Source organism: Poecilia formosa, unplaced genomic scaffold (assembly GCF_000485575.1).
Source record: "Poecilia formosa unplaced genomic scaffold, Poecilia_formosa-5.1.2 Scaffold151, whole genome shotgun sequence".
Taxonomy (NCBI): Eukaryota; Metazoa; Chordata; class Actinopteri; order Cyprinodontiformes; family Poeciliidae; genus Poecilia; species Poecilia formosa.
In genome coordinates, this window is record NW_006800090.1 from 930,807 (window position 1) to 953,228 (window position 22,422).

A 22,422-nucleotide genomic window follows, 5' to 3' on the forward strand; every position below is an offset into this window, starting at 1 on the left:
AAAAGAAAGACAGAACATAATCAATAAGGAGGCTAGAAATGGAAAAAACTATAATTTTATAAATAACTTTTTCTAAAAAACAAGACTTCATATTTTTGAAAGGTTTCTAGCACATAAACCACCATAAATAGTCATTTTGAGACTAATTTTGTATATGTTCTACAAAGAACATGAATATTTGTAAGTTTCTTTCTCTCAAATTTTAAAATTTTGGCATTGCTCAGAAATATTCTTGTTTTTTCTAGAAAATTTCAGAATTTTCTGACAGACATTTACCATTCCTAAAAATCTACAATGGCCATAACATGATGTTGTAAGTATTTTAGTTTCCTAAACTGCAAATATTATTTATTTATTTATTTTACAATGTTATAGATGCGCTCTAAGAAATCCACAGAAAAATCGACGAATTTCTGAGTTGCAGACAGATGACGTGGCGCAGACAGATGACGTGGCACCGACGTCACACAAAGCCGATGAAGTCAGGAAGTAACAGGAAGTAATTGCAGGACGTTTATTTCTGTTGATCCAGCTTCAAGATGCCTAAAGTCCGCGTCCTATACAGTTTTAACAACCGTTTTAATAGTGAGAAAGATAAACGTTGGAAGGTAGTTTTTCACAAGGGAGTTAATTTAAAACAAAACAAAACAAACAAAAAAACGTACCGAAAAAAGACGAGAAAAGTGGATCAACAACCTACGGCTAAAAACAAGAGGTGCGCAAACTAGCAATGCCAGTTTGCATTCCACTTTCCACTTTCTAACAGGTAAGGATCGCATCGTTTAAATTGTATTGTCAGATATTTCATTGGAAAGTTACTTAGTCAAGCATTCATATGTTAGGTAAGATATGTACCATGTTTTTAATGGTTGACTTACATTGTATAAAGGTAGAATGATTCAACATTAACATACAACTCCAGCATGAATTTGGGTTTACAGAAGCTAAATAAATTATTCACCAGGAGATTCAAGCACATAGAAATAGCATGGACTAGTTCGTTCTTAGCATGGCGATAGCATTGTTATCGTAAACTAATTACTCAAAATAGCATAAGTCGCTACTCACCCAGCAGAAACAAGTCGACAGACATAATGCTTCTCTTGATCCCAAATGTTTGACCCAAACAAAATAATTGCTTCAGGCTATTGAAAGGCTCGTCCAGCACCAGGTATTGGTTAATGTCGATCGCCTCGACTCCGGGTAAATCCTCAAGATTATATGACAAGTCTTTTTTACCGAGGCAATATGGATCATATCCTACATATATTCATGTTTTTTCAAGATACTTCGTCCGTACCAGCCCATTTAGGGCAGTAGCGTACTTGCTGTGGTCCATTTTGCTCTATTTTGAACCGAATAAATCCACTTCCTGACCCCCATCTGAATTTCGCCCTCATCCGAGTCGCGTTTGAAACCCAGCAATACAGGAATCCTCTGTAATGATGTCTAAATTGTAGCTAGGATTGATTGAATTGGCTTAAAATGCAGTGAAAACGTTAGATTTTTAGCGCATTTTCTTAGCTAATATTAAATTTTTAATATTAATTTTCACTCTCCACCTCGCTTTTGCCAATTTACATCCAATGTCCAGTGATGCGTTTAAATCTGAGTGAGAATGGTTTGTTCTTTTTCAGACCAATATGTCATTTCAAACAAGCCGGGCTGTGGAGAAGACAATACCTGTTTGCTCAGCTGTGCAGCTTCACGTCAACATCTGGAGACGATCCTTTGGCACTGAAAAGCCAAAGGGAAAAAAAATACTAGGCTGGTATCTTTTATTTGGCTGGAGAACATATATTCCAGTGTACAGGGAGGTGAAGAAGGGAGGTTGTGCCATATGTATTTATCATACACTGAGTGGAAACCAGAGGAGCTTTCCAGGTGTTGTAGTGTTTGCGGAGGTTACAGAGGGCAGGGTTTGGTATTTGGAGGTTGTATTTCAACAAAGCCAGCCCGCGTGACAGCGGGCGAGAAAAGGGAAACGTGCTCGGCCTACAGAGAGCATCGGCAGGTTGGTTTAGGCGCAGAGAGGAGAAATTCCTCAGCAGCTCTGTAATCCTGCTGAGATTATTCAGGACGGCTTGGGGGTCATCCGACGGCCCAGGGGAGACGGAGAGCAGACACACACTTCCTCACATCGGAGTCCTTACACAACAAGCACACACACGCTTCTTCCAGCGAAGCCAGAGACAAAACAGTTGAGTCATCTTTGAGTGGGACTGGTGATGGATTCAGTTTTTCTTTCTCTCAAAGTGGGTGGTATCATAACTTGGGTGGTATTTGGAGGGATTTCTGCTTCTCTTGACTCAACATGTTCTTCATCTCTTCTAGTGATTGTGGCCACAACATAAAAGTTGTTTTGATAAAACAAATGAAACCTTGCTTGAACATAGAAAAGCCTTTTTAAGATCTGGCTCCTAATACTGATAAATGAAAAGAGATGACAAGAAAAAAGGTTATTAATGTTTAAGGGGTCCGTGATTAATTGTAAGAACAGATTTTATTTGAGAAATATTCATTTTAGATGTAAAAACAATACAGTAATAACACTGTAGGCCGTTTAGTTTTTATAAATTTGAATAAAATATTGTCACACGAACGTCTCCATATTGTTCATGCTGCAATGCATTCTGGGTAAATCATGTCTAATGGTCCAACTGTGGTAGCCCCGACCAGCTAAAACAGCAATGAGTAACATCATGAAACCTTTTTAATTTGAACCAGAGCGTTGAAATCGATGGGAGTGTAGAAATCAGAAGAGGTGATGATGAGGAGGAGGATCAAATGGAGGAAGAGGACACAGTTGGTCATTGGAGCTGGTGTTTGCTGCTGCTGCTGCTGCCTTCAGCTTCGTAAATTAAACAATGAATGACAGTACCTCTGGTCGGACTGTGTGATCCGGTCAGTACTTCTATAGGTCTGTGTCCGGTCCGATGTTCGTCTGGGCCAGCAGTAGTGCTGCTAGTACTACTGCTGCAGAGCTCCGTTAGCATTTAAAAGAACCTCCAGTGCTGTCAGTCTGATCTCCCAGTGTGTTTTGCTCCGGCAGGGTTTAGGCGTATTGTGGATAAAAACGGTCCACACTGCATTTGCTTTCAACTCACTAAGGTAATGATCACCTGTTAGAGCCTTTGTCGGTTTTGCTCATGCAGATGACGTCTTCTGGAGAGAAATGTTGAGATCACAGATTAGATCCTTCAGAAGCTGTGTTCGGCTCCGACTCTCGCACTGCGCTCTTCTTGTTTTTTGTGTGTTGTAGGCATCCAGATTCACCTCACTGATTTTTTTACTTTATTTTAAATTACAGCCAAAAGTGACACAGTGTGACATTATCTAAAATTACACCAGTCAAAGAGAATATGATAAACTCAGGTAAAATTAGCCTTCCTGTGTTTACTCTGTAGATTCCAGTACAGAATGGACCAGTATGCGTCGTCAACCTATCGGGTTTAAAAATGGCGACCTCCATGAGTGGAAAAAAATAACAAAAATTATATATTTTTGAAGTAATTATGAGCTTTGCTGTATTACAGCATTTTTTTTAGTTAGCCAGAAAGATACAACATATTTATGTTGTATATATGACCATGTTATTGGCCAACATGGTCAACTATTCTTGGATCCCTTTAATGAGGAAACATCTGATATCGCTGATAGAAAGGTGAAAATTAAACTGATGAGAAAGAAGCAGTGAGTCACATATTATTTGTTGTCCCATGAGTGAATAAGAAGATATTAGTAAGTATCGTCCTTGGTTTGACTCTCTTTGGTTCATTCCACCAGTATTTACAAAAAAAGCAACGTTTATGCTCCGTCTCACAAGATTCATTACCCCAAATGGCGAGGAGACTCAGACTTGGACAGCAGATCAAGACATGACCTTTCTCGAAGCCAGAGAGGCTGTGGAGCTCCAGACATTACCTAAGACTCTGTTTCTTCATGGATCGATGCTTTTCTTTTTGTTTAACTTTGTATTAATTCAGCAAATGTGTCTGAGCAGAAAATATGATTTTTCAAAATGAAACAGGGTCTATAAAAGAATGCGTTGATCTCGTAATATAGTATAAGTCTTAATCAATCATTTTTCAGGCTTATTCCAGACATTTTGAGGCTTATTCACATGCAGCTCTGCAAATTTAAGTACAAAACTGCCTTTTCCACCCACTTAAAGGCCAGGGATATGGCCAAAGAGGTTGGGGGCATGGCCAGTGATGTCAGGGGCGTGGTCATAGATGTTAGGGGCGGGGGCCACTTGCCAGTTTACTATCATATCGTACATGGATTACAGTTTTGTCCACACTTAATGTCGATCCTAATCCTTTTGCTGTTTTCAACCGCCATTAATATTTTCTTTTTGTTTACTGTTTCAAGTTTTAAAAATGGGACATTACATAATTAACATTTACATGTACATAAATGAGAGTAGAGCTCTATACAGTTAAGCAACCCTAAGCTAAACAGGCTAATCATGTCACTGGTAAAATTAGCTTGTAACAAACAAATTTACTTTATAGTTTTCATATGCTTTTTTGTTTTGGTAAATAAATAGTTCTGTTATTCAAGTTCTGGCCTACTGTTCATTTTGATATAAACTTAAGTGTATTTAGATGAAATTGCTATTTTAGAGTGCTACATTTCTACAGTTTATCCCTCTGCCTGGCATAAAAATATGCCGATAGCAAACTGTTCACGGACCACACACCACTGATGAAGATGAAGATGCGTTTCAGCAGTTTGAGCAAAAGCGCTCCTTCTTCAGAGGACATATTAAGAACTTCTCATACACGGGTGTGATGTAATGCTGGTGTAATCTGTTTATTTGATTTGCAAACATGAGACATTCAATAATCAATTATGTATTTCTAAAATAAGTGAGATGTCTGATTTGTGTGGCAAAAGTGCAGGAAATCTCATTTTATTGCAATTCAGTCTCTGCTCTTCAAATTCCTGTAGCAGAAAGAAAAACAGTCTTATGTAAGAAAATAACTTTATAGCTTCATAGATGATATCTTTTTTTACAGTACACTCTACTTCAAGCAACATCCTTACTGGAAACCGCATAAAAATAGATCTTTGGGGGATGAAAACAGTAAAAATAAATAAATTCTATCATGAAAATACATCTTTTTGTTTCAGTTGATGGATGTTTTGCGTTTAATTTCTGTTTGTACTAGCTATACATCTCCAGGTAAATTTTTGAGAGAGGTTTGAGAGCCTCATGCTCTCATGCGACAGCAGCAGGTCAACGCTCGACTTTGGGGGAGTTTTTCCCTGTGAAAACATCCCCACCTTCAGGCCGTGCTCCGTTTCCACCAGCTTGTTTCAGCAGCATCTACCAAAAAAACACCCAGAAATCAAAAACGTCAGACCAAACAGTTTAAATTGAGAGCGTAGCAGTGGCTCAGAAAGTTCTAACTCCCTGTTCAAACATGGTTTTATTCACAGTCTGTGCTTTTTTCAAGGTTTTTCCAGCAACATCATTTAGTGGCAAAACCACTCAGCCTTTTACTGAAAGGGAGACACTGTGTGTCCTTGTGAGTCATGTCAGCTTGCTGTGACTCAGGTTTTTGTCAAACTTGTCAAAAGTTTGTGCATTTGCTCCTTCTGATTTTGACACCCGCTGCAAGTTTTGTACCTTTTGCAAGGACGAATATGGGAAACTTGAGATGTTAAGTTCACATCTCATCATTTGCAAGTAAAATTAACCTTCTGGTCATGACTGATGCACAAAAGATTTTTTTTTCCTCACTGTTTATTTACTTTTTTTCTGCTCCAAAGAGGCTGCAAACAGCATGAAATAAGTAATAACATCTTCAAGATTGAATGCAAAAGGCACGAATTTTACTCACAGCAACATGAAAGATTATTTTAATCTGACGACATATAACACATTTAGGTTCCTTACAGCATAATGTTTAAAACATTGTAAAGCAATCCATGTTATCATTTGCATTGAATTTGAATTATTTTTAAGTGTTTTGCAAAATGATTCATAGCCCCTGAACTTTTTCAGATCCTATCATGTTAAAACCGGAAATTTAAATATATTTAGCTTAAATTTTATACAGCTTTAAGTGTTTTTCAGTGTAGAATAGACTTTTTATTGAAAAAAATGTACAAAAAAATTGAGATCAAAATTAAACTTTGGGAGGGGACTGTAGGATTCATTGTTCTGAACTATCCCCATTAAATAGTTCAGATCATTATATTTGAATGGCCTAGTCAAAGTCCAAACATAAATGAAAGTTCCTTAAGGAAGACTTAAAAAGTGAGATTCACAATTGCTCTCCATCCAGTGTGACTGAGGTAGAGTCATTTTGCAAAAAAAAAGTAGAATTTTGTTTTGCAAAAAATGTGCAACTTTTTTTGGCAAATTTCTAGTTTTTCTAGAAAAACTAGAAATTCAACTAGAAATTAGAAATTTATTTTGGGCAGATATTACATCTACACAAATGCAGATGTAATATCAACAAAAGACAATTCTTCAAAAGAATTAAATTAGAAAAGCTAAATACGATTTCCAAACAACACTTTTCAGATTTTATTTTTAAAAATATTTAAAAATATCATGAGTCAGTTTCCTTCTGTTTCTCAGTGATGCACCACTGTGTGTTATCATATAAAATCCCAATAAAACAAATCAAAGTCTGTGGTTTGAACATATGAAAATGTTCAGGGGGTGTGAATATTTTCACAAAGCACTGTAAAAGCCAAACAATAAAAAAAATGTTTTGACAATTTAAAATTCAGATTGTCACACTCACTTAACAAAATTCAATTTATTAATTTTACTTACAATTCTATTTATAAATTATGTCTTTAAGCAAGAATTTATTATGATATTAGCAAATTAGTTTTCAGATTTAGTTTTATTTTTGCTGCTAACTCATGTCTGAGAGCGGACCTGAAGACTTTAAATCCAATTTTTGTGATTTTAAAAGCCGCACCAGGTAGGTAAACTGAGCGAAATAACAGCAATTTCTATCACCACGACAAAAAAATTACATCTAATGTGTAAGATATTATACAAATCTTCAATTATTTAATACATTTTTGCAAATTAGGGTTACAGTGTGCATCGTTTTTTAATTAGTTCATTTATTTCTGTTTCTTTGATGCCCACTCAGAGGCCGGCGATCACACAAAAGGACTCTAATGGGAATTTTTATTTAACAATAAAGAAAAGGGGACCAAGAGACAACTTGCAGTGCAGGGCTCAGTTGCTTAGCAATGTCTTGCACTAGTCGCTTTAACATTGAACCTGCTTTGGGTGATTAATTTAGATGATTCATGCTTGCAAAGCAACAACAGCAGGGAGGGTTTAGAGACGCTTTGGTGACGAAAGGAGAGCAATAAACAGAGGAGCTGGTGTTATTTAAATACGTAAAACTCGAGAAAAGCTGAAACATTGCAAAGCTCCAGCTTGAGCCTGTAACCTTGAACAAATAAAACACAGAGCTGCAGGTTATATGTTTATAACGACCTCTCAGACGTACGAAGAGTTTGACTTACTCTGCTCTGTCACATGGCTGAAGGAGTATAGTGATTAAAACCAGACTCCTGCAGTTTGCGGAAGCCAGAAAAATAGATTGCAGTTACAGATATTCTTCACAAGAGGGAAGTACAGAAGCATGCGCCTCAGCCTGTGCAGCATTAGTAAAGGTAGACCCACATGAGGAGGACTGAAATTAAAGTTTAACTCAAGTTTCCACCTTTGGTATGAAAACACTTTTGTAACTACGTTCACATTCAGTAAAACCAAATGTGAAAGTGAGAGAAAAAGAAACTAAATTCCCCGTCTTTTACCCAATTCTGAGTCATGCAGTAAATATACCAATGCTTCCTTTTGCATCATGAGAGGAGTGTGAAGCAAGTTTGGGGTTTTCCTTTTTAAAAAGAAAAAAAACAATTCCTGCTAAATCTTATTTTCCTGAAAGCGGTGACTGCTAAAAATAGATGTCTGCTCTGTCACTGTTTCTGTCTTCATGCCCAACAGATTCAAACTAATTAGCTAAAACATAGGAAACACAAGGCAACCTGTTTGTACTGTTTACTTGAACATTTTCACTTAATATCCCATTAGAACGACAAACCTTCATGTAGTTTTATGTGACAGACCATTAAAAAGTGGTGGATAATGCAGGGTTTTATTTTTCTGTATTTTAAAATCTAAAAATGTTGCCCATTTGTACTGAATCTCTTTTACACTAATCTCTGTAAATAAAATCAACCATTTCTCTCGGAGGCAGTGCTAGACTGGTGCATTTGTTTTGGTTGTATTTACCCATAATTCCCTGTGATATAGTTTGTTTTTGCTTTGGGAGCGGCCTTTCGTCCGTTTGGCATACAGATATGCATTCAAACCATGCCGAAGTTCACTCTAATCAAAGCGAGACGTAGGTTTTTAGGCAGACCAGAGTTTGCCTTTATGGTTTAGGGTTCGACTGCGCATTCACACCTCCCCAAAATGAAGCAGACTTTCCAAATAAACAAACTAGAGTTCGATTAAAGTGGGCTAAACAGGCCTGGTATGAGTGCAACCCCAAGTTTCATTTTGGGTCATTATCTTGAACTATCACACTCTGTTTAATTCACACTCTGGCTGCTTGTTCAGACGAGAATGATTCTTTGGATCTAAATACATGGAAGAAATTTAAATTTAAGATTTAAAGACACTTTCCAACTAAGCCTGAGCTATTTTGTAATGAAGAGTAAGCAAGAAGTTTGACAAAGCATTGACACGTATCTGGGAAACCAAATATATCTTTGTGTTTTGACCTCAGATTAATATAATTAAAGAAGATAATTTATATAAACCCTGGTCAAAGTGGAGATTTAAAAATACTCCATATATGTGTTTGCGTGTATATGGGAAAACTGAGATTTCGGGTCCAGTGCGTTAGAGTCTACAACAAATAAGGCACCAATATATCCAGACACTTAATTTGACATGATTCCCAATCGACACTGTCTTGTGTTTTAATAGTTTTATATTCTAATATGCTATTTAAAAGTAGTCCAACCTAAATATCCGTCCACACAAATGAACTTTTTGGTGCCATGTTTAAGTCCTAACAGGAAGTTGTGTTTTGAAGCAATCTGATTGGCTGACATAGATTCTAGATTTGCTCTACATTGCCCCCTATGGGTTTAAACAACGATCACTGGTGGATTTGTGAGTTCATGTGGATGAAAATTTCCTGTGTGTGCGATATTATGTTTTAAACGACGTGGCAGTGATATTTCTTTTTATAAAGACTCAGCTTCATGTGCACACCACACCTTTCAGATATAAATGTGTTAAAATCATCTATGTTTTCAATACATGTCACAATAATGTGCGATTGTGAGCTGAACTCTGCTACAAAATTCAAATTAAATACTTTGAAGTGTGGGACTGTAATTTGGAAAAATGTGAAAAAAGTCAAACAGGTGTGAATACTTTTTCAATTTGCTGCAATAAAGTGAAAAAGTCTTAAAATAGGAGTTTTGCCTTCCTGAGAGAAAATCATCCAACTCTGCTGTCTGATTACAACCACATGTGTAACATAACTCAGAAATAAATTCCCTGTTGCGCTCGCCAGGCCAGACACATTTTGCAGTGTGGTGAGGACCGGGAAATCATGTGATATCAACAAAAGCAGACATATTACGCCCTCTCCTTCCTCTGCCGCCCACACACAGAGACACACACTCACACTTTAAACACACGTGTTTTTCTTTTTTTTTTTTTTTTCTTACCCTGGGATGTGTCTGACAAGAGCAAAGACTAGCAATGTTTTTCTTTTTTTTTTTTTTTGTCAAAGAGATGGAACGCTGCTATTCATTTGCTGACTTTGAACCCTGCCCTGCCAGTAAACAGAGCAAACGTCATCAGCTGCAGGCACAGACAGAAACATCAACACTGTAAAAGACGACAGAGGGAGAGAAGGAAAAGACTTACTATGAATTGTTCCCCTGCCTTGTCCCTTTCTGAGCTCTGCTCTCCACGGCTGGGCCTCCTGTGCCAGTGGGGGTCTTCCACCAACCCACCCACCCCCCGCCTCCTTTACACCATGCTGGTGCTCTGGCGTCCTCTAGCAGGGTAGGCAGGGGTCCTAACGGGCTTCAGCGGCGGGTATGGGCCCTTCCCACATCGGCCATTTTGAGGGTAAGGTGGCGGCTTTTGAGTTCTTGCACTGGAAGTACTGTTGCCTATGATGACTGTAGGGTCAAGGGTGTGTGGGTGAGGTTCTGGACGAATCGGGCCGTTGTGGTTTAAATCTCCTGCGAGTTGCAGGTGAGGCAGGTGGCCGTTTGCGCTCGGCTTTTTGTGGCTGACGCCTTTCTGGAGACTGGGTGGGGTGAAGTGGCTCGTTTTGACGACGGACGCCATGTGGACGGGAGAGACGGAGTTGGTTCTGAATACGACGTGGTCTTCGTCAACGCCGTGCGACGATACCCGGACCACAGCGGACTTGCGAGCGGGTAGAGGGGATAACCTGAAGTCCCCTGAAGACGCCGAATCATGAAGGTTATTGGATGACCCCAGAGTGATGCACGGCTCCTCTTCGCTGAGGTCGATATTCGCTGTGAGGCGATCAATCTGCTCAACCACCTTGAATGATAATAGAGGAGGCGGTTATTACCAAACTGCAGAGCAATTTAAAATACCACTGAATTTCTGAGTCACAGTTTTTTACAAAGATTCTCTGCATGTTCTTAGAAATGACCCATTATGATTCCTTGAACAAGTTATGATAGCTATAGGCTGAACAAAACGCATTCATTACATTTTTTGCACAAAATCGCTCCTAAACGATGAGATTTCAATCTGATCAGTTCTGCCTTTTTTGAGCTCCTTTGAGCTAGTCACTTTAAATCCAAATAAGCTGCTGCTGGCCACAGTTCCCCCAACTCAACATTTAACTCGTAATTGAAAATGGCTGCAAACATATGCGCAATTCTACAGCCATACATCTTTGAAAAGCAGAAGTGGAGACATCTCCACAACCAACAAGAATGCAGCAAGTAGTTTCTGGATGACAAACACTTGTCTTTTCCAGCAGCCATTGCACAGCGGTAAAACCTGCTGACCAAACGTGCTAGAGCTCAGCTTGGGTTGCTTGGCAATAGGCTGGAATTCGCTGGGGTTGCTAGGTAACAGCGCAGTACCCGTTGATTGTGATTTAACAATCAGAAGGTTTTTGAAACAGCTCATTTGCCAGACACCTATAAACATTAACTTATTGCCAAACAAAAAAACTGCTGGGTGTTTTTTGTGTGTTTTTATGGGTTGTTTTAAGAATCAGTAGAAACTTAAATGAAAAATAAAAAAATGTGAAAAAAGTACATTTTACATAATAAGTCCAATTTGACAGCTTTTGGTTAGTAAATACAACTCTTTAGAAAAGTATCCGTTCTTTGTGAACTTTTACCTACAAATCTATTTTTAATTTAAGTGATAGCCCATCAGAAAGTAGTACATAAATATAACAAAATGTTTTATAAATAATTTTATATATCTTGCTACAGATTCTCAATTGGGTTTGGATCTGGACTTGGACTAGGCCGCTCTACTCTACCTCTGTCTGTATCTTCATCGTTGTTGTTTTTATTAGGATTAATCAACACCCAGTCTAACGTGTTTTTGCTGCCTTTAACAGTTTTTTCCGGGACAGTCGTGTATTTAGGGCCCATCCACATGATGGGAGTCAGTCTTGCCACACAGCATGGTGCTGCCACCATCATGATTCACAGTTTTAGCTGTTTGCCACATATAATGAGGGTAGCGCAGAAAATTAAGGTTTATTCTCATCCAATCAGAGCGCCTTATTATTAACTCTGATTAATGCTCGTCAATTACTCTGTTTGAAAGGACGGCCATATCGGGTCTGAAATGTTCAAAGTTTAGTTTTTCTAACATAATACTACTTTAAACACAAACCTGAACTCTTTTCTCTCATTATGTGACATTTGAATGGGTCTGGTTAAACTAGAAAATGGGACTAAAAACAAATGCTTTCCACCTTTTCATTTCCAAACATTATTAAAAACTTAATTCTTCTATTTTACAAATATGCGTTACTTTGTTTTGGTCTATTTTAGAAAAATCCCAATGAAACACACTGAATTTCATTTAATTCAAAATATACTGTCGGCTTGTGATTAAATACAGAATCATATGCCATTATTAACATTCTCCTTTCTGAAGTCTCATTCTGGATTTTGCTCAAAATGATCACAGATTTATACAATTTAAATTATATCTAGACTCATTCGTGTTTATCTGCAGATTTTTTTTAAAAATACTTAAGGTACAAAAACTTCAAAAATAAGATGCATTTGGAAGGGATGTCTTGGATTGCTTTTGAAGCAGGGATCTGTGAAGTAGGCATGAAATATAATCGGCCTTAAAGCAATTTTATTTGTCCTTGCTTCTTTCATTGCTTAGGGCTACACAAACAGCTTTTTTTATCCAAGTAAATATTCCTGTTCTACACTGGGATGCAACCAGTTTCTGTACAACTAACAGATGATTCCTGTTTTGAGAGATGATGTTTAACAACCAACCTGCTAAATCGCTAAAGCTAAAGGAAAGTGTCAAAGGCTGCTTTTGTAACTATGCACTATGAATTAGCAACAGAAAGACATTTTATAGACTTTCTGTAATTTATGGAAAGCTTCTTATCCATAGTATTGATATTAGTAGCCATTATGTTACCTGCTAATTAACAGAAGTCATAGCACTCTGAATCAGAATTAACAATTTAAAAATCCAGAGGAAGGTTAGCAGTTCATCAGACATGGTGTCCTAATGAAACAACCAAAACAACTAAAAAATATCCTCCTTAGAAAAAAAAGAAATCCTGAATTTGGTCGTTTAAACCTCTTTTTCATTTAATTGCTGTTCCTTTATATCTCTTTGTTGCTGGTTTAATCATATTGATTATGGCTTTCCTTGGTACAAAAAGGACCTCTCTTCTAAAAATAAAACATGATTTCGTAATTTTTTTTAGAAATTTCACGGATCAATTCGTACCAGCAGAAACAATCTTTTGAAGTAATTTGCAATGATCTACTATGAAGAAAAAATGTATATAACTTCAGTAAAAGTTGTCAACTATCAAGAGGTTGCTCAGTTATTTGAGTTTGATCTCTGATCAAATCCTATATTTGCACTAGCTAGCACGCTGAAACTGGGATTAGAAAGATATGCAAATGAATTATGGATGAAAGTCTGCTTTTTATGTTTATTTGTCTCAATAATGACAAATCGAGTTATGTGCAAGGCTTAATTATATAGATGTGTGTGAAATAGAAGCATAGAAACAAGCAAAATGGCAACATGTTGGCACACGAGCTACCTGTGCTGACTGCTGGTTGTACTTGTCACTCAATTCGAGGAGTAGATATTTTGATCCGGCCCCTTCGGTGTTGGGTTGTTTTTATTTTGCTTTTTTCGTGCATTTATCTTTGAAATATAAAAAATGGCTTTAGGAGGATTTAAGAGGGTTTGGATCTCTGCTTGATGTAGGATACAGACTGACTACAAAGCACTGGCATCCTCTCTGGAGATAAAAATGAAGCAGTGTCCTTGATTCATTCCACTCATTTCAGCATTTGCAGCTAAAATAAAGTGGCACCAAAATGCAGCAGGTAGACTTTTTCTCTCTGGAGTATTCACATTAGCACTGTCACTTTCTACCCCTGTTCTGTCATTCTGTTGGCGTCTGTAACCACCAGAAGTTTCTGTGTTTATGTTCCTTTGTTTATTCCCATGTCCATGGAAGAGCAATGTTATTTTCTGCTTTGCTATCGCTTCTTTTTACTATCTAGCAGTTGTTTTTGAAATAACATTGACCCCCTGTTGAGAAAACGGGGCCAAGCTGAGCAAATCTCCCCACAACAAACAGCTAATGTAGTGTTTGCTTGAACCGGTTTCCCCCAGAAAACTTGCTAAACCAAGTGGTTGCATGTTAGGGAAGTCATTCATCCTTCGTGTTTTTGAGTTAAAAAATGCTTAAAGTTGACAGGAAATTTGAAAATTTCACTTGATAATTATGTGTTATTAAAAGATTGGAGGATTAATACCTGAACACCAACTGTAAAATCTTAAAAAATTTAAACATGTACAAAAAACTTTAAAAAATAAGCAATGCTTAGCCTGCTGGGGACACAAGAAAAGCCTGGTGGCCCGCCAGGCTTATAATACACTGGGGTAAACCAGATATAAATTTGTTGACTTAAGGACATTTTCTATGCCTAAAATCACATCATGATTATTTTCTTTCTTAAGGCTAACTTGCCATAGCATTACGATTATGCGAAAAGCTTTTCCTATTTTTTCAAACTCTGACCACAGGGGTTTCTGTCAGCTCCAGGTAAAACAGTAAAGTGGCCAAAAATATAGTTTAATTTGGGGCCCCACTTCCAGTTACCTCTATCAATGCACCAATAATGTCTCTTGTTAATTGTCAAAACTCAACTGTTAGAAGGTTGTGTATTTAACACCCTTTACTTCATGGTTAGCAAACAAAATGAACGAACTGACTCTGCTTACCCTCAAATTATTAGGATTCAGATTATTTCTAAAAGATTTTCAATGTTGTGGTTAGTTTTACAACCACACATGGAAGTGTAATTTATTTATAGCTCAATATAAGGTACAATGTGCATAAATGAACACAGATATATTCCTTGTTAGACCAGAAATATAATGAATATTAGCATAACTATTCACATTGGCGGCTCTAGACCAAATTTACCAGGTTTTGCAGTGTTTTTTTTTTCATGGGGACACAAAACTATACTGTAAAAAAACAAAACAGGTCAATATTTAATTGTTTAATATTTTAAATGACCCATAGAAACTACAGGTTAAAAACCCATGATCGAGCAGATGAAAACTGTGATCCATCTTGGTACAACTGAAGCTAAAAACATCAGACTTTAATGTTTAATTCATTGTTAAAGTAAAACTGCTAAGGTAAAAAAAATTTAATTAGTCAACGGACCAATTAGTTTCTCTTTCTGTGCCAGTAAGAAACTGATTTAGCCAGTTCTAAAGGGGCAATGGCCCCTGTTGGCCCCTGTCCAGAACCGCCCATGACTATGAAAATATGAGTCATTTGAATCACTGTCAGTTCTCCTAACATCTAAATAAGTTTAAAATCTTACAAGCCTGCTATTAGCTAATTTAAAATCAGCTTTAGTCTTAATAAACACACCACACATAAATATATGTGGAGCCCCCTGCTGGCCTGGGGGACCTGGGCAGCAACTCGGTTCACTTTGCTTTCACTGCAAAAGCACAAAATCTTACCAAGTATTTTTTTGTTTAGTTTCTAGTGCAGATGTCTTGTTGCGATTGAAATAAGACAAAACTAACTTACACATAACTTTAGAGCAAGAAGCAGGAGCTTATTTTACGTCAATAAGTCCTTAACATTGATCAAATAAGTCCTATTTATAAGTGAAATAATCCAATTTTTCCGATGTCTTGTTCCACTGACAGATTATTTCACTAATAGCAAGCACTTTTTCATCAATATTAAGGAATTATTGACCAGACCAAAATACTTGGCAGGATTTTGTGCTTTAGCAGTATTGAGCTGGCTCTGATTACTTCACATAAATTTGAGGGTTTTTTTAGCTCAGGTAAGAAAAAAAGAAGTTTTTTTATTTATTTAATAATCTTAGAGTGTTATACATAATAATATGTTGTCTTAAAGCCAAACCTAAAGACTGAGCACTTTTAAGCTTGTATTAGCAATCGATAATTATTTCACCTCTGCCAAATTGGAATATTTGTGTAAACATTAATATAAATTATGAACAACTGCCTTAAATTAAACATTTTTTCATCTATTTTGTGTCCATATGGCTCGGTTTTATTCATCAAGCAGCAACACCAGGCATTTGGCTCCAAATCAGTGCTCATTTACAGCCACATGCACAATGAATGCTGCATGATTTAGTAAGAGTCTATATCTCTGGGCTTTGTAATGTGTCGGCTGGAACGCTGCCGGTACATCGGCGCTCTGCTAAAGGTCAGTGCAAATTGTTCTCAATCACGTCTTTGGTGAGAGACGATGACTGACTCACAAACAATGCAGTCAGCATGTTGAGACACACACACTCACACTCACACTCACACACATGCTATGAGGAGTGCACATGTACACACTCATGACCTGTGTCAAAATGCTCATTTTTTTCCAGGATCTGAGCTTTGTGATAATCACTCTAAATGTCACTGTAGCCAGGAGAGAATTGATAAAAGGCTGAGGCATCTGCAGCAGATGCAGTCTTTCATGATTGGACACCTGAGGTACGCCCAGAGGATTAAACATCTTTAATTACAGACCTTCCTACCTCTTTCATCTCCACGTGAACTTGCTTCAGACCCCCCAACACTTCCTCCAGATCTGCTACGACTTGTCGGATTTGATCCCTCACCAAGTCCTGCCGCCCCCTTTGCCTCGTCACTTCTGAACCTTCACTGTGGAGATCATTGTTGGTGGTTGTTTTGGAGGTTTCTGAGCAGGTGATGTCAGATCCCTTATGTCTCCTTTGGCTCAAGTGCTTCTGAGGGACTTCAGTCGGAAAGAAGCCCTTATCAGACTCAGCGTAGCCGTTAAAGTGGTCCTCTGATCCACCCTTTGGCCTGCCCTGGTCCAGATAGCAATCTCTTTCCTCCTCTCCCTTAAAGACCACACGCCTCGGTCCACAGTGGCCATTTGTCAAGTGCGAATGACCCGACTGGGGATGGCGCAGCTCCAAATGATAGCCATTAGGAGCGCACGCACAACCTTCCTCCTCATCCACCGATATGTACCTGACAGTCCGCCTTCGTCTGTACCCTTGACCTTTGACCTGAAGATGAGGGAGAGGGTGGGGTATCCCAGAGTGGAAGGGGCGTGCTCTGTCACTGCCTGCCACACAGCCACACTGTTCTCTCACAAATGAGCAGTGTCTCACCCCAGGCTCCGTCGGGTCGCCCCACTGGGCAGGGTTCAACTCCCAGGGGCAGGATTGACTCAAGTCATCCGACTGACTCCAAGGGCCCAGCCCCGCAAACACAGGCCTCCTCTGTGGGCTGAAATGACCGCTTCTTTCAACTCTGTCCACCAGGAAATCTCTGCCTCCTCCATCTTTACCCCGAGGAGCCTGGGTGTCTCTCCAGCAGCCGTGCGATGACGGGTTCATTTGTCTGGCTTGCTGATGCCCGTGCAGCTGGTCATAGTAGATGCAGTGCCGGCAGGGGCAGGGGCTGTTACTGTTGCTGTAGTTCAGAAATCGGTGGTGTCCCGTCGTTTCGGAGCCTTCTGTGTACATGTCCGAAGTGGGCAGCAGACTTGAGAAGAAAACGCCTTAAAAAACGACTGCTTTCCTTTCCATACGAGCTCACTCCAGCCCAGTCATTTGCTCGCTGTTTTTCTCATCTACGTCTTCCCACAAGAAAACTTTTGTCTTTCTTTTTTTTTCTTCAACTCTCAACCCAAGACTCCTTCCTCCCTCCCCTTCCTTCCTGTCTGTTGTTTCCCCTTTTCTTTTCTCTTGTAACTGTTAATCTTACATGCACACTTTCCGCAGACCTTCGATACTTTACGTACTTCCCCCCTCAAACTTTTTCTCGTTCCTTCTTCTTTGGTCACCCTGTAGCCCTCTCTCCAGGACGGGGCCCCTCTCCACCTCCCTCCCTCTCTGTCTCTCTTTCTACCTCTCCCGCCTCGTTGCTCTGTCTCATTTGGTGCTGCAGGCGTCCAGTCTCTCTCTCTTTGGCAGAGTATTTCCCGTCTCCTCCCCTCCCCTCTCTGGCTCTTTTCTCCACCTCTTAGCGCCTCTCGCCTCTGGTATATTCTCTCACATAGTCGATAGTACCTGGATTATTTGAGAATCCCTTCTCTCCCCTCCACCTGAAATCCAGCCGCTGTGTGAGGCTCGTCTGGTGAAGGACTCCATGTGGTGTTTTGCTTTCTCAGAGGGTGCGTGGAAGCGCCTCAGCTCCGGTGCTGAGCTCATTAGCCCAACTAAAAGCCTTTGCACTCTGCAATTAAACGCTGCCTGGGATTCCTCAGCCAGAGACTGAGAGAAAAGTGGAAGGGAGGGGTTTGGAGAGGACCGCTCTGGGAGGTGGAGTTTCAAACATACACAGACGAGGGAGCAGACAGCAATCTGAGTCAAAAGCGACGCAGTCAGGGACGACAGTTTTTCATTATTCTCATCCTCAGATTTCTCCCACGTATTTTTTTTTTGTTCTCTCCATTCAGAAAATTTTGTTCAACACAACAGCTGAAAAAACTTCAGTCTACAGTCACAATCCTATGCAAACGTTTTCATTTGCTTCAGACTTTCTCAATTCGCAACCACAGAATATTACATATTTTATTGACATGTTATGTGAACAGAAACACCTTTTGCACTTTGGAGTATGTCTCTAAGGGCTTTACGCATTTGGGATGTTTTCACACTTGATCCTGTGGTAGACTCAGTTTGATTGGGCACCAAATTTGCAACATTTGCTGCATTTACAGCTGATGCAGTTCACTTTCACACTGAAACGATCCAAAGCTTTTGAAGAACCTGTTCACCCCCTCGCCTGTGGTGGCTCTTCAACAAGAAGGATAAAACACAAAAACCTCTGAAGAAGACATTAGCTCAACCTCCTCCTTCGTGGATGTAAACAAAAATGGAGTGACATCAGCTTTTAGTGGTTGTAGGATTTCTCTTTTGTTCTTGGGAAAAGACCATGATCCATTTCTCCCACTAGTGCCAGACACTTGCTTTAGTTTTCGTCGTATTTACCCAGAATCCCAAGTGCTATAGTTTGCTTCCTTCTTTTGGAGCATTTTCTATTCTGCTTTCATCCACATATGCATTCAAACCGCACCAGAGTTTGCTTCAACTGAACCAAGATCTAGCTTTGTAGGTCATTTTTGACCGTTTTTTCAAATTAAATTACTTCCATTTTGCTCAGATTGGATGGAGATTAACTTTGAATGGCTACTTTAAAAATGTCTAATTGGACTCAGTTCTAGACTCGGGATTACTTCAAGGGAACATTCAAACAAGCAGTATTTAGTCTACGTTATTTGAACCTTAGTTTGTTTGCTTAGAAAGTATGACTCGCTTGAGGAATTTTGATTACACAATCAAACTCTGATGAAGACCAAAAAAAAACAAGAACTCTGGTCCATCTAAAGACGTAGGTCTTGGTTATGTTGAAGTGAACTCTGGTGCGGTTTGAATGCATATGTGAATGGCAAGTGGACTGGAAGACGTTCCAAAAGCAGGAAGCGGACTAATCGGATAGAACTACTAGAAGAGAAACATCAGCATTTATAATCTGCAGTTCCTTCTGAGTTACCATGAACCTCTTGGCTTTTTGTTTTCTGCTTTTCTCTGTTTTCAATGTGCTGTTTGCTCACAAATGTCCTCTTAAAAACCACTGAAACATTTTTTAAAACAGCAGTTTTTATACTAAGAATAAATCAGACACACGTGGACTACATCAACTACTTGGTGAGTTCTGAAGGTAAATGTTTGGGCTTCATTTTATTTAGAGAAAAGGGGCCTTCCCCTTTGCACAACAGCCCAATGATATACACTGGAATTTGTGATTGCAACTTTTGCAAGGCACTGAATTAACTCCAACTCTACCATGGTTTTGTAGGAGAAAGCTGTGCCCAATCAGGGCGTAAAGTCATTAGTTTTTCCTCTCTCAGTTTTATGTGTGTAACTAAACTTGATAAGAAGAAGAAAACAGGCGTGTCAGCGCAGGATGAGCTCGCAATATCTCTCTCTGTTTCGCTTGTGTTGCAGATTTTCATCTGAGGAAGGTTTCTGCTTGAAAGAAAATAACTGGAGCCTTGAAAACAATGGGTTGTAAAAAAAGAACTGCTGAGGATAACAGCAGAGGAAGATGAAGGGATCCGTCCATCCCAGCAGGAGGATGAGCAGTCCAACCACAGCTGCAAGGAAGTACTGTGGTTAGAGATGAAACGAGATTGAGATAACTTTATCTTATTATATAAATATATTCAACAAGTTTTCCTGTGGAAAACAGAGGTATGCACATATGCAGAGAACTGCATTAAAAGTTTTAAAAAGCTTTATGTGTATGTTTTTAGTTACTTAAGTGAATGTATTCCTTTTGGACAGTGCTTTGCAAAAGTAATCTCTTGAAGGGCAAACTACTAATTTTTTATTAGGCATGTTTTGTGAAGTGGGAGGAAGATGGGGTGTTTTTTAGACTAGTTCACAAATAAAAGTCAATTTTAGCCATTTCAAAAATCCTTCAGTACAACCCAGAAACAGTCTATTAGTAATGAATAGAGTCCATCTGTTTGTAATTTAAGCTCAGGATGAACCCTGTCTATAGCTGAGTTTCAATTACAAATGTGTGCAAACCTCTGTCAATATTCTGCTAATGTTGTAAAAACACAATTTCATAATTGAGGTGTTTTGATTAGATGGAAAAAAAAACGCAATTAAAATCACATGTGTATAAGTGTGTTCATGCAGTAGGTCATTAAAAAACATGCCATGTTATTCTTCCTATATGTAGTCTTTTCATTCATTTGTGCCGGTGTCAACATCCGGTTGTTGATCACGTGACTCTTGTTATATGGAAAAAAGTTTTTCTATTGCAGTTTTGTAAAATAAATAAATTTTAATAAGACAAAAAAAAACGCTTCATCTTGGTGACAACTTTTTATCGAAAAACAAGTTTCTTTCAAAATTGCTGTGTTTTCATTAAGCAAATTTATTTTCAAAATCTTAAAATTGCGCATTATATGGTTAATGTAAACGAAAGCCAGTATGACTTTCTTTATTTGAGTGTGTTCACTGTCCATTTTTAACAACGCAGAACATTTCATATATTGAATAAAATAGTTCCCAAAATGATTTGTAAAGCCTAATTCATCCAAGAGTAGCCATAGCAGCGCTGAAGCTAAGCTAGCTCAGAGCTAGCAGGCCTTAGCATGTCCGGGGAAGGAGTAGCCGCGGTTGTGTGCAGACCAGTTGGTGTTTTCTCTCCTACTTTCCTCCTCCTCAGGGTGTGACTGCAAGGTGCGGTCCCAGCTGAAGCTCATCAGCAGCAATCAGGAGCATTTAGAAGGGCGGATTCCCGCAGGCGGACGCCGTTTGGTTTTCTCACTGCATGAGGTAAACAAATCCTCGGCTACTAACTGTCATCCCAGAACGGACCTGTACGTCTTCCGTTCCAGTCTGTTCCTCCGTCGATGATCCGTTCCTGGATCAAAATGATGTCGTCTCCGTCTCATTTGTAACTCTTCCTTTGAATCCCTATTATTAACTCCAACTCCAGATCGGTTTTGTAGAGTTTCGCTTGCACCCAGTGCTGTTTCCGAACATTATGACACAAATATAAAGTGCAGCAACACCCTCAATTTCTCTCCATAAATTTTTGAAAAATTGTTTTTGTAATAATTTGATAATTTTATGAGGAAAATGTTAATTATTATCTGATCGTCAATATGGGTTTAGAGCCAAAAGGTCAGCTTTAATGACCATAATTCAACTAGTAGAAGATATAAATACAATTTATAAAAAATAATACATACCATGGGAGTTTTTATAGACTTCAAAAAAGCATTTGACAGTAAAGATTATGGATTAGTTTTAGATAAATTGGAGAACTTTTTATTACTCGCTGTATGGATCATGGACTATAACCTGACCCCAATTAAAGCTAAGGAAGCTGTTTAGTACAAGTAAGAAAGATTTTGATAATTTTTGAGAGAAATCTGTAATAAACTCCCAATTATGTATTAGCACAAAAAAGTGCAGGGATTTGTTGATTTTGCTTGAATTTCCACAATAATTCTCAAGAAACTGGAAAGACTGACATAATTTGGCAGTAAATGGATAAAAACGTCATTCATTTGATTAATAACATAATATTTAAGACCACTTAGAGGGCCACATAAGACGCTACGGGGGGCCGGATTTGGTTTGACACGTGTGGTGTAGCATATTCAATTAGTAGTACTAAATTACAGAAGAAGAAAAAATCTAAAATCCTTAATACTTTCCACCAAATTTATTCATATTTAAAATGCCAATACATGGAGAGCAAAGTGGAACCAAAGTCAAATTCTTTGTTTCTGTAACCAATAAAGCTGATTCTGATTATGACTAAGGCAAAGCTTCATTCTTTCACTTAGAATAAAACATATTTTTATACTTAGGAATATGTCAGAAATGAAAAAGAGTCACCAGGGAACCCGGTAACGAAGTGATGTGAAGCTTTTTACTTTTATCCAAGAGCCAACTCTCACCACATTTTACTGTCAATCTTGGATCTTCTGACTGAACTCCTTTCATGCCAGAAGGCATTTAAACTGCTTTGCAATAATGCCTCCCTGTTATTTAGAACATTTTTAGTTTGTCTCCACACCAAATGTTAGA

At 38.6% G+C, this 22,422-nt stretch overlaps 1 protein-coding gene and 1 long non-coding RNA gene across 2 annotated transcripts; one reads left to right on the plus strand and one right to left on the minus strand.

The window, feature by feature from the left end:
- Window positions 1–458: 458 nt before the first annotated feature.
- LOC107837564 (uncharacterized) lies at window positions 459–20,545 on the plus strand. Its single transcript, XR_001663584.1, has 2 exons — window positions 459–766; window positions 19,810–20,545. It is a non-coding gene; the product is annotated as an uncharacterized LOC107837564 (long non-coding RNA).
- LOC103146070 (uncharacterized) lies at window positions 4,796–18,055 on the minus strand. The gene is made up of 3 exons (XM_007563801.2): window positions 16,360–18,055; window positions 9,947–10,600; window positions 4,796–5,335 (listed from the first exon to the last, which is right to left on the minus strand). Exons 1-2 carry the CDS (start codon window positions 17,320–17,322, stop codon window positions 10,052–10,054), a joined length of 1,512 nt encoding a protein of 503 aa, XP_007563863.1. The 5' UTR covers window positions 17,323–18,055; the 3' UTR covers window positions 4,796–5,335; window positions 9,947–10,051.
- Window positions 20,546–22,422: the final 1,877 nt, after the last annotated feature.

Coding starts and splice junctions, on each gene's coding strand:
- LOC103146070 (XM_007563801.2), bottom strand. CDS start 17,322: ATGTACACAGAAGGCTCCGAAACGACGGGACACCACCGATTTCTGAAC. Junction 10,601..16,359: donor TTCACGTGGAGATGAAAGAG/GTAGGAAGGTCT, acceptor TTATCATTCAAG/GTGGTTGAGCAGATTGATCG.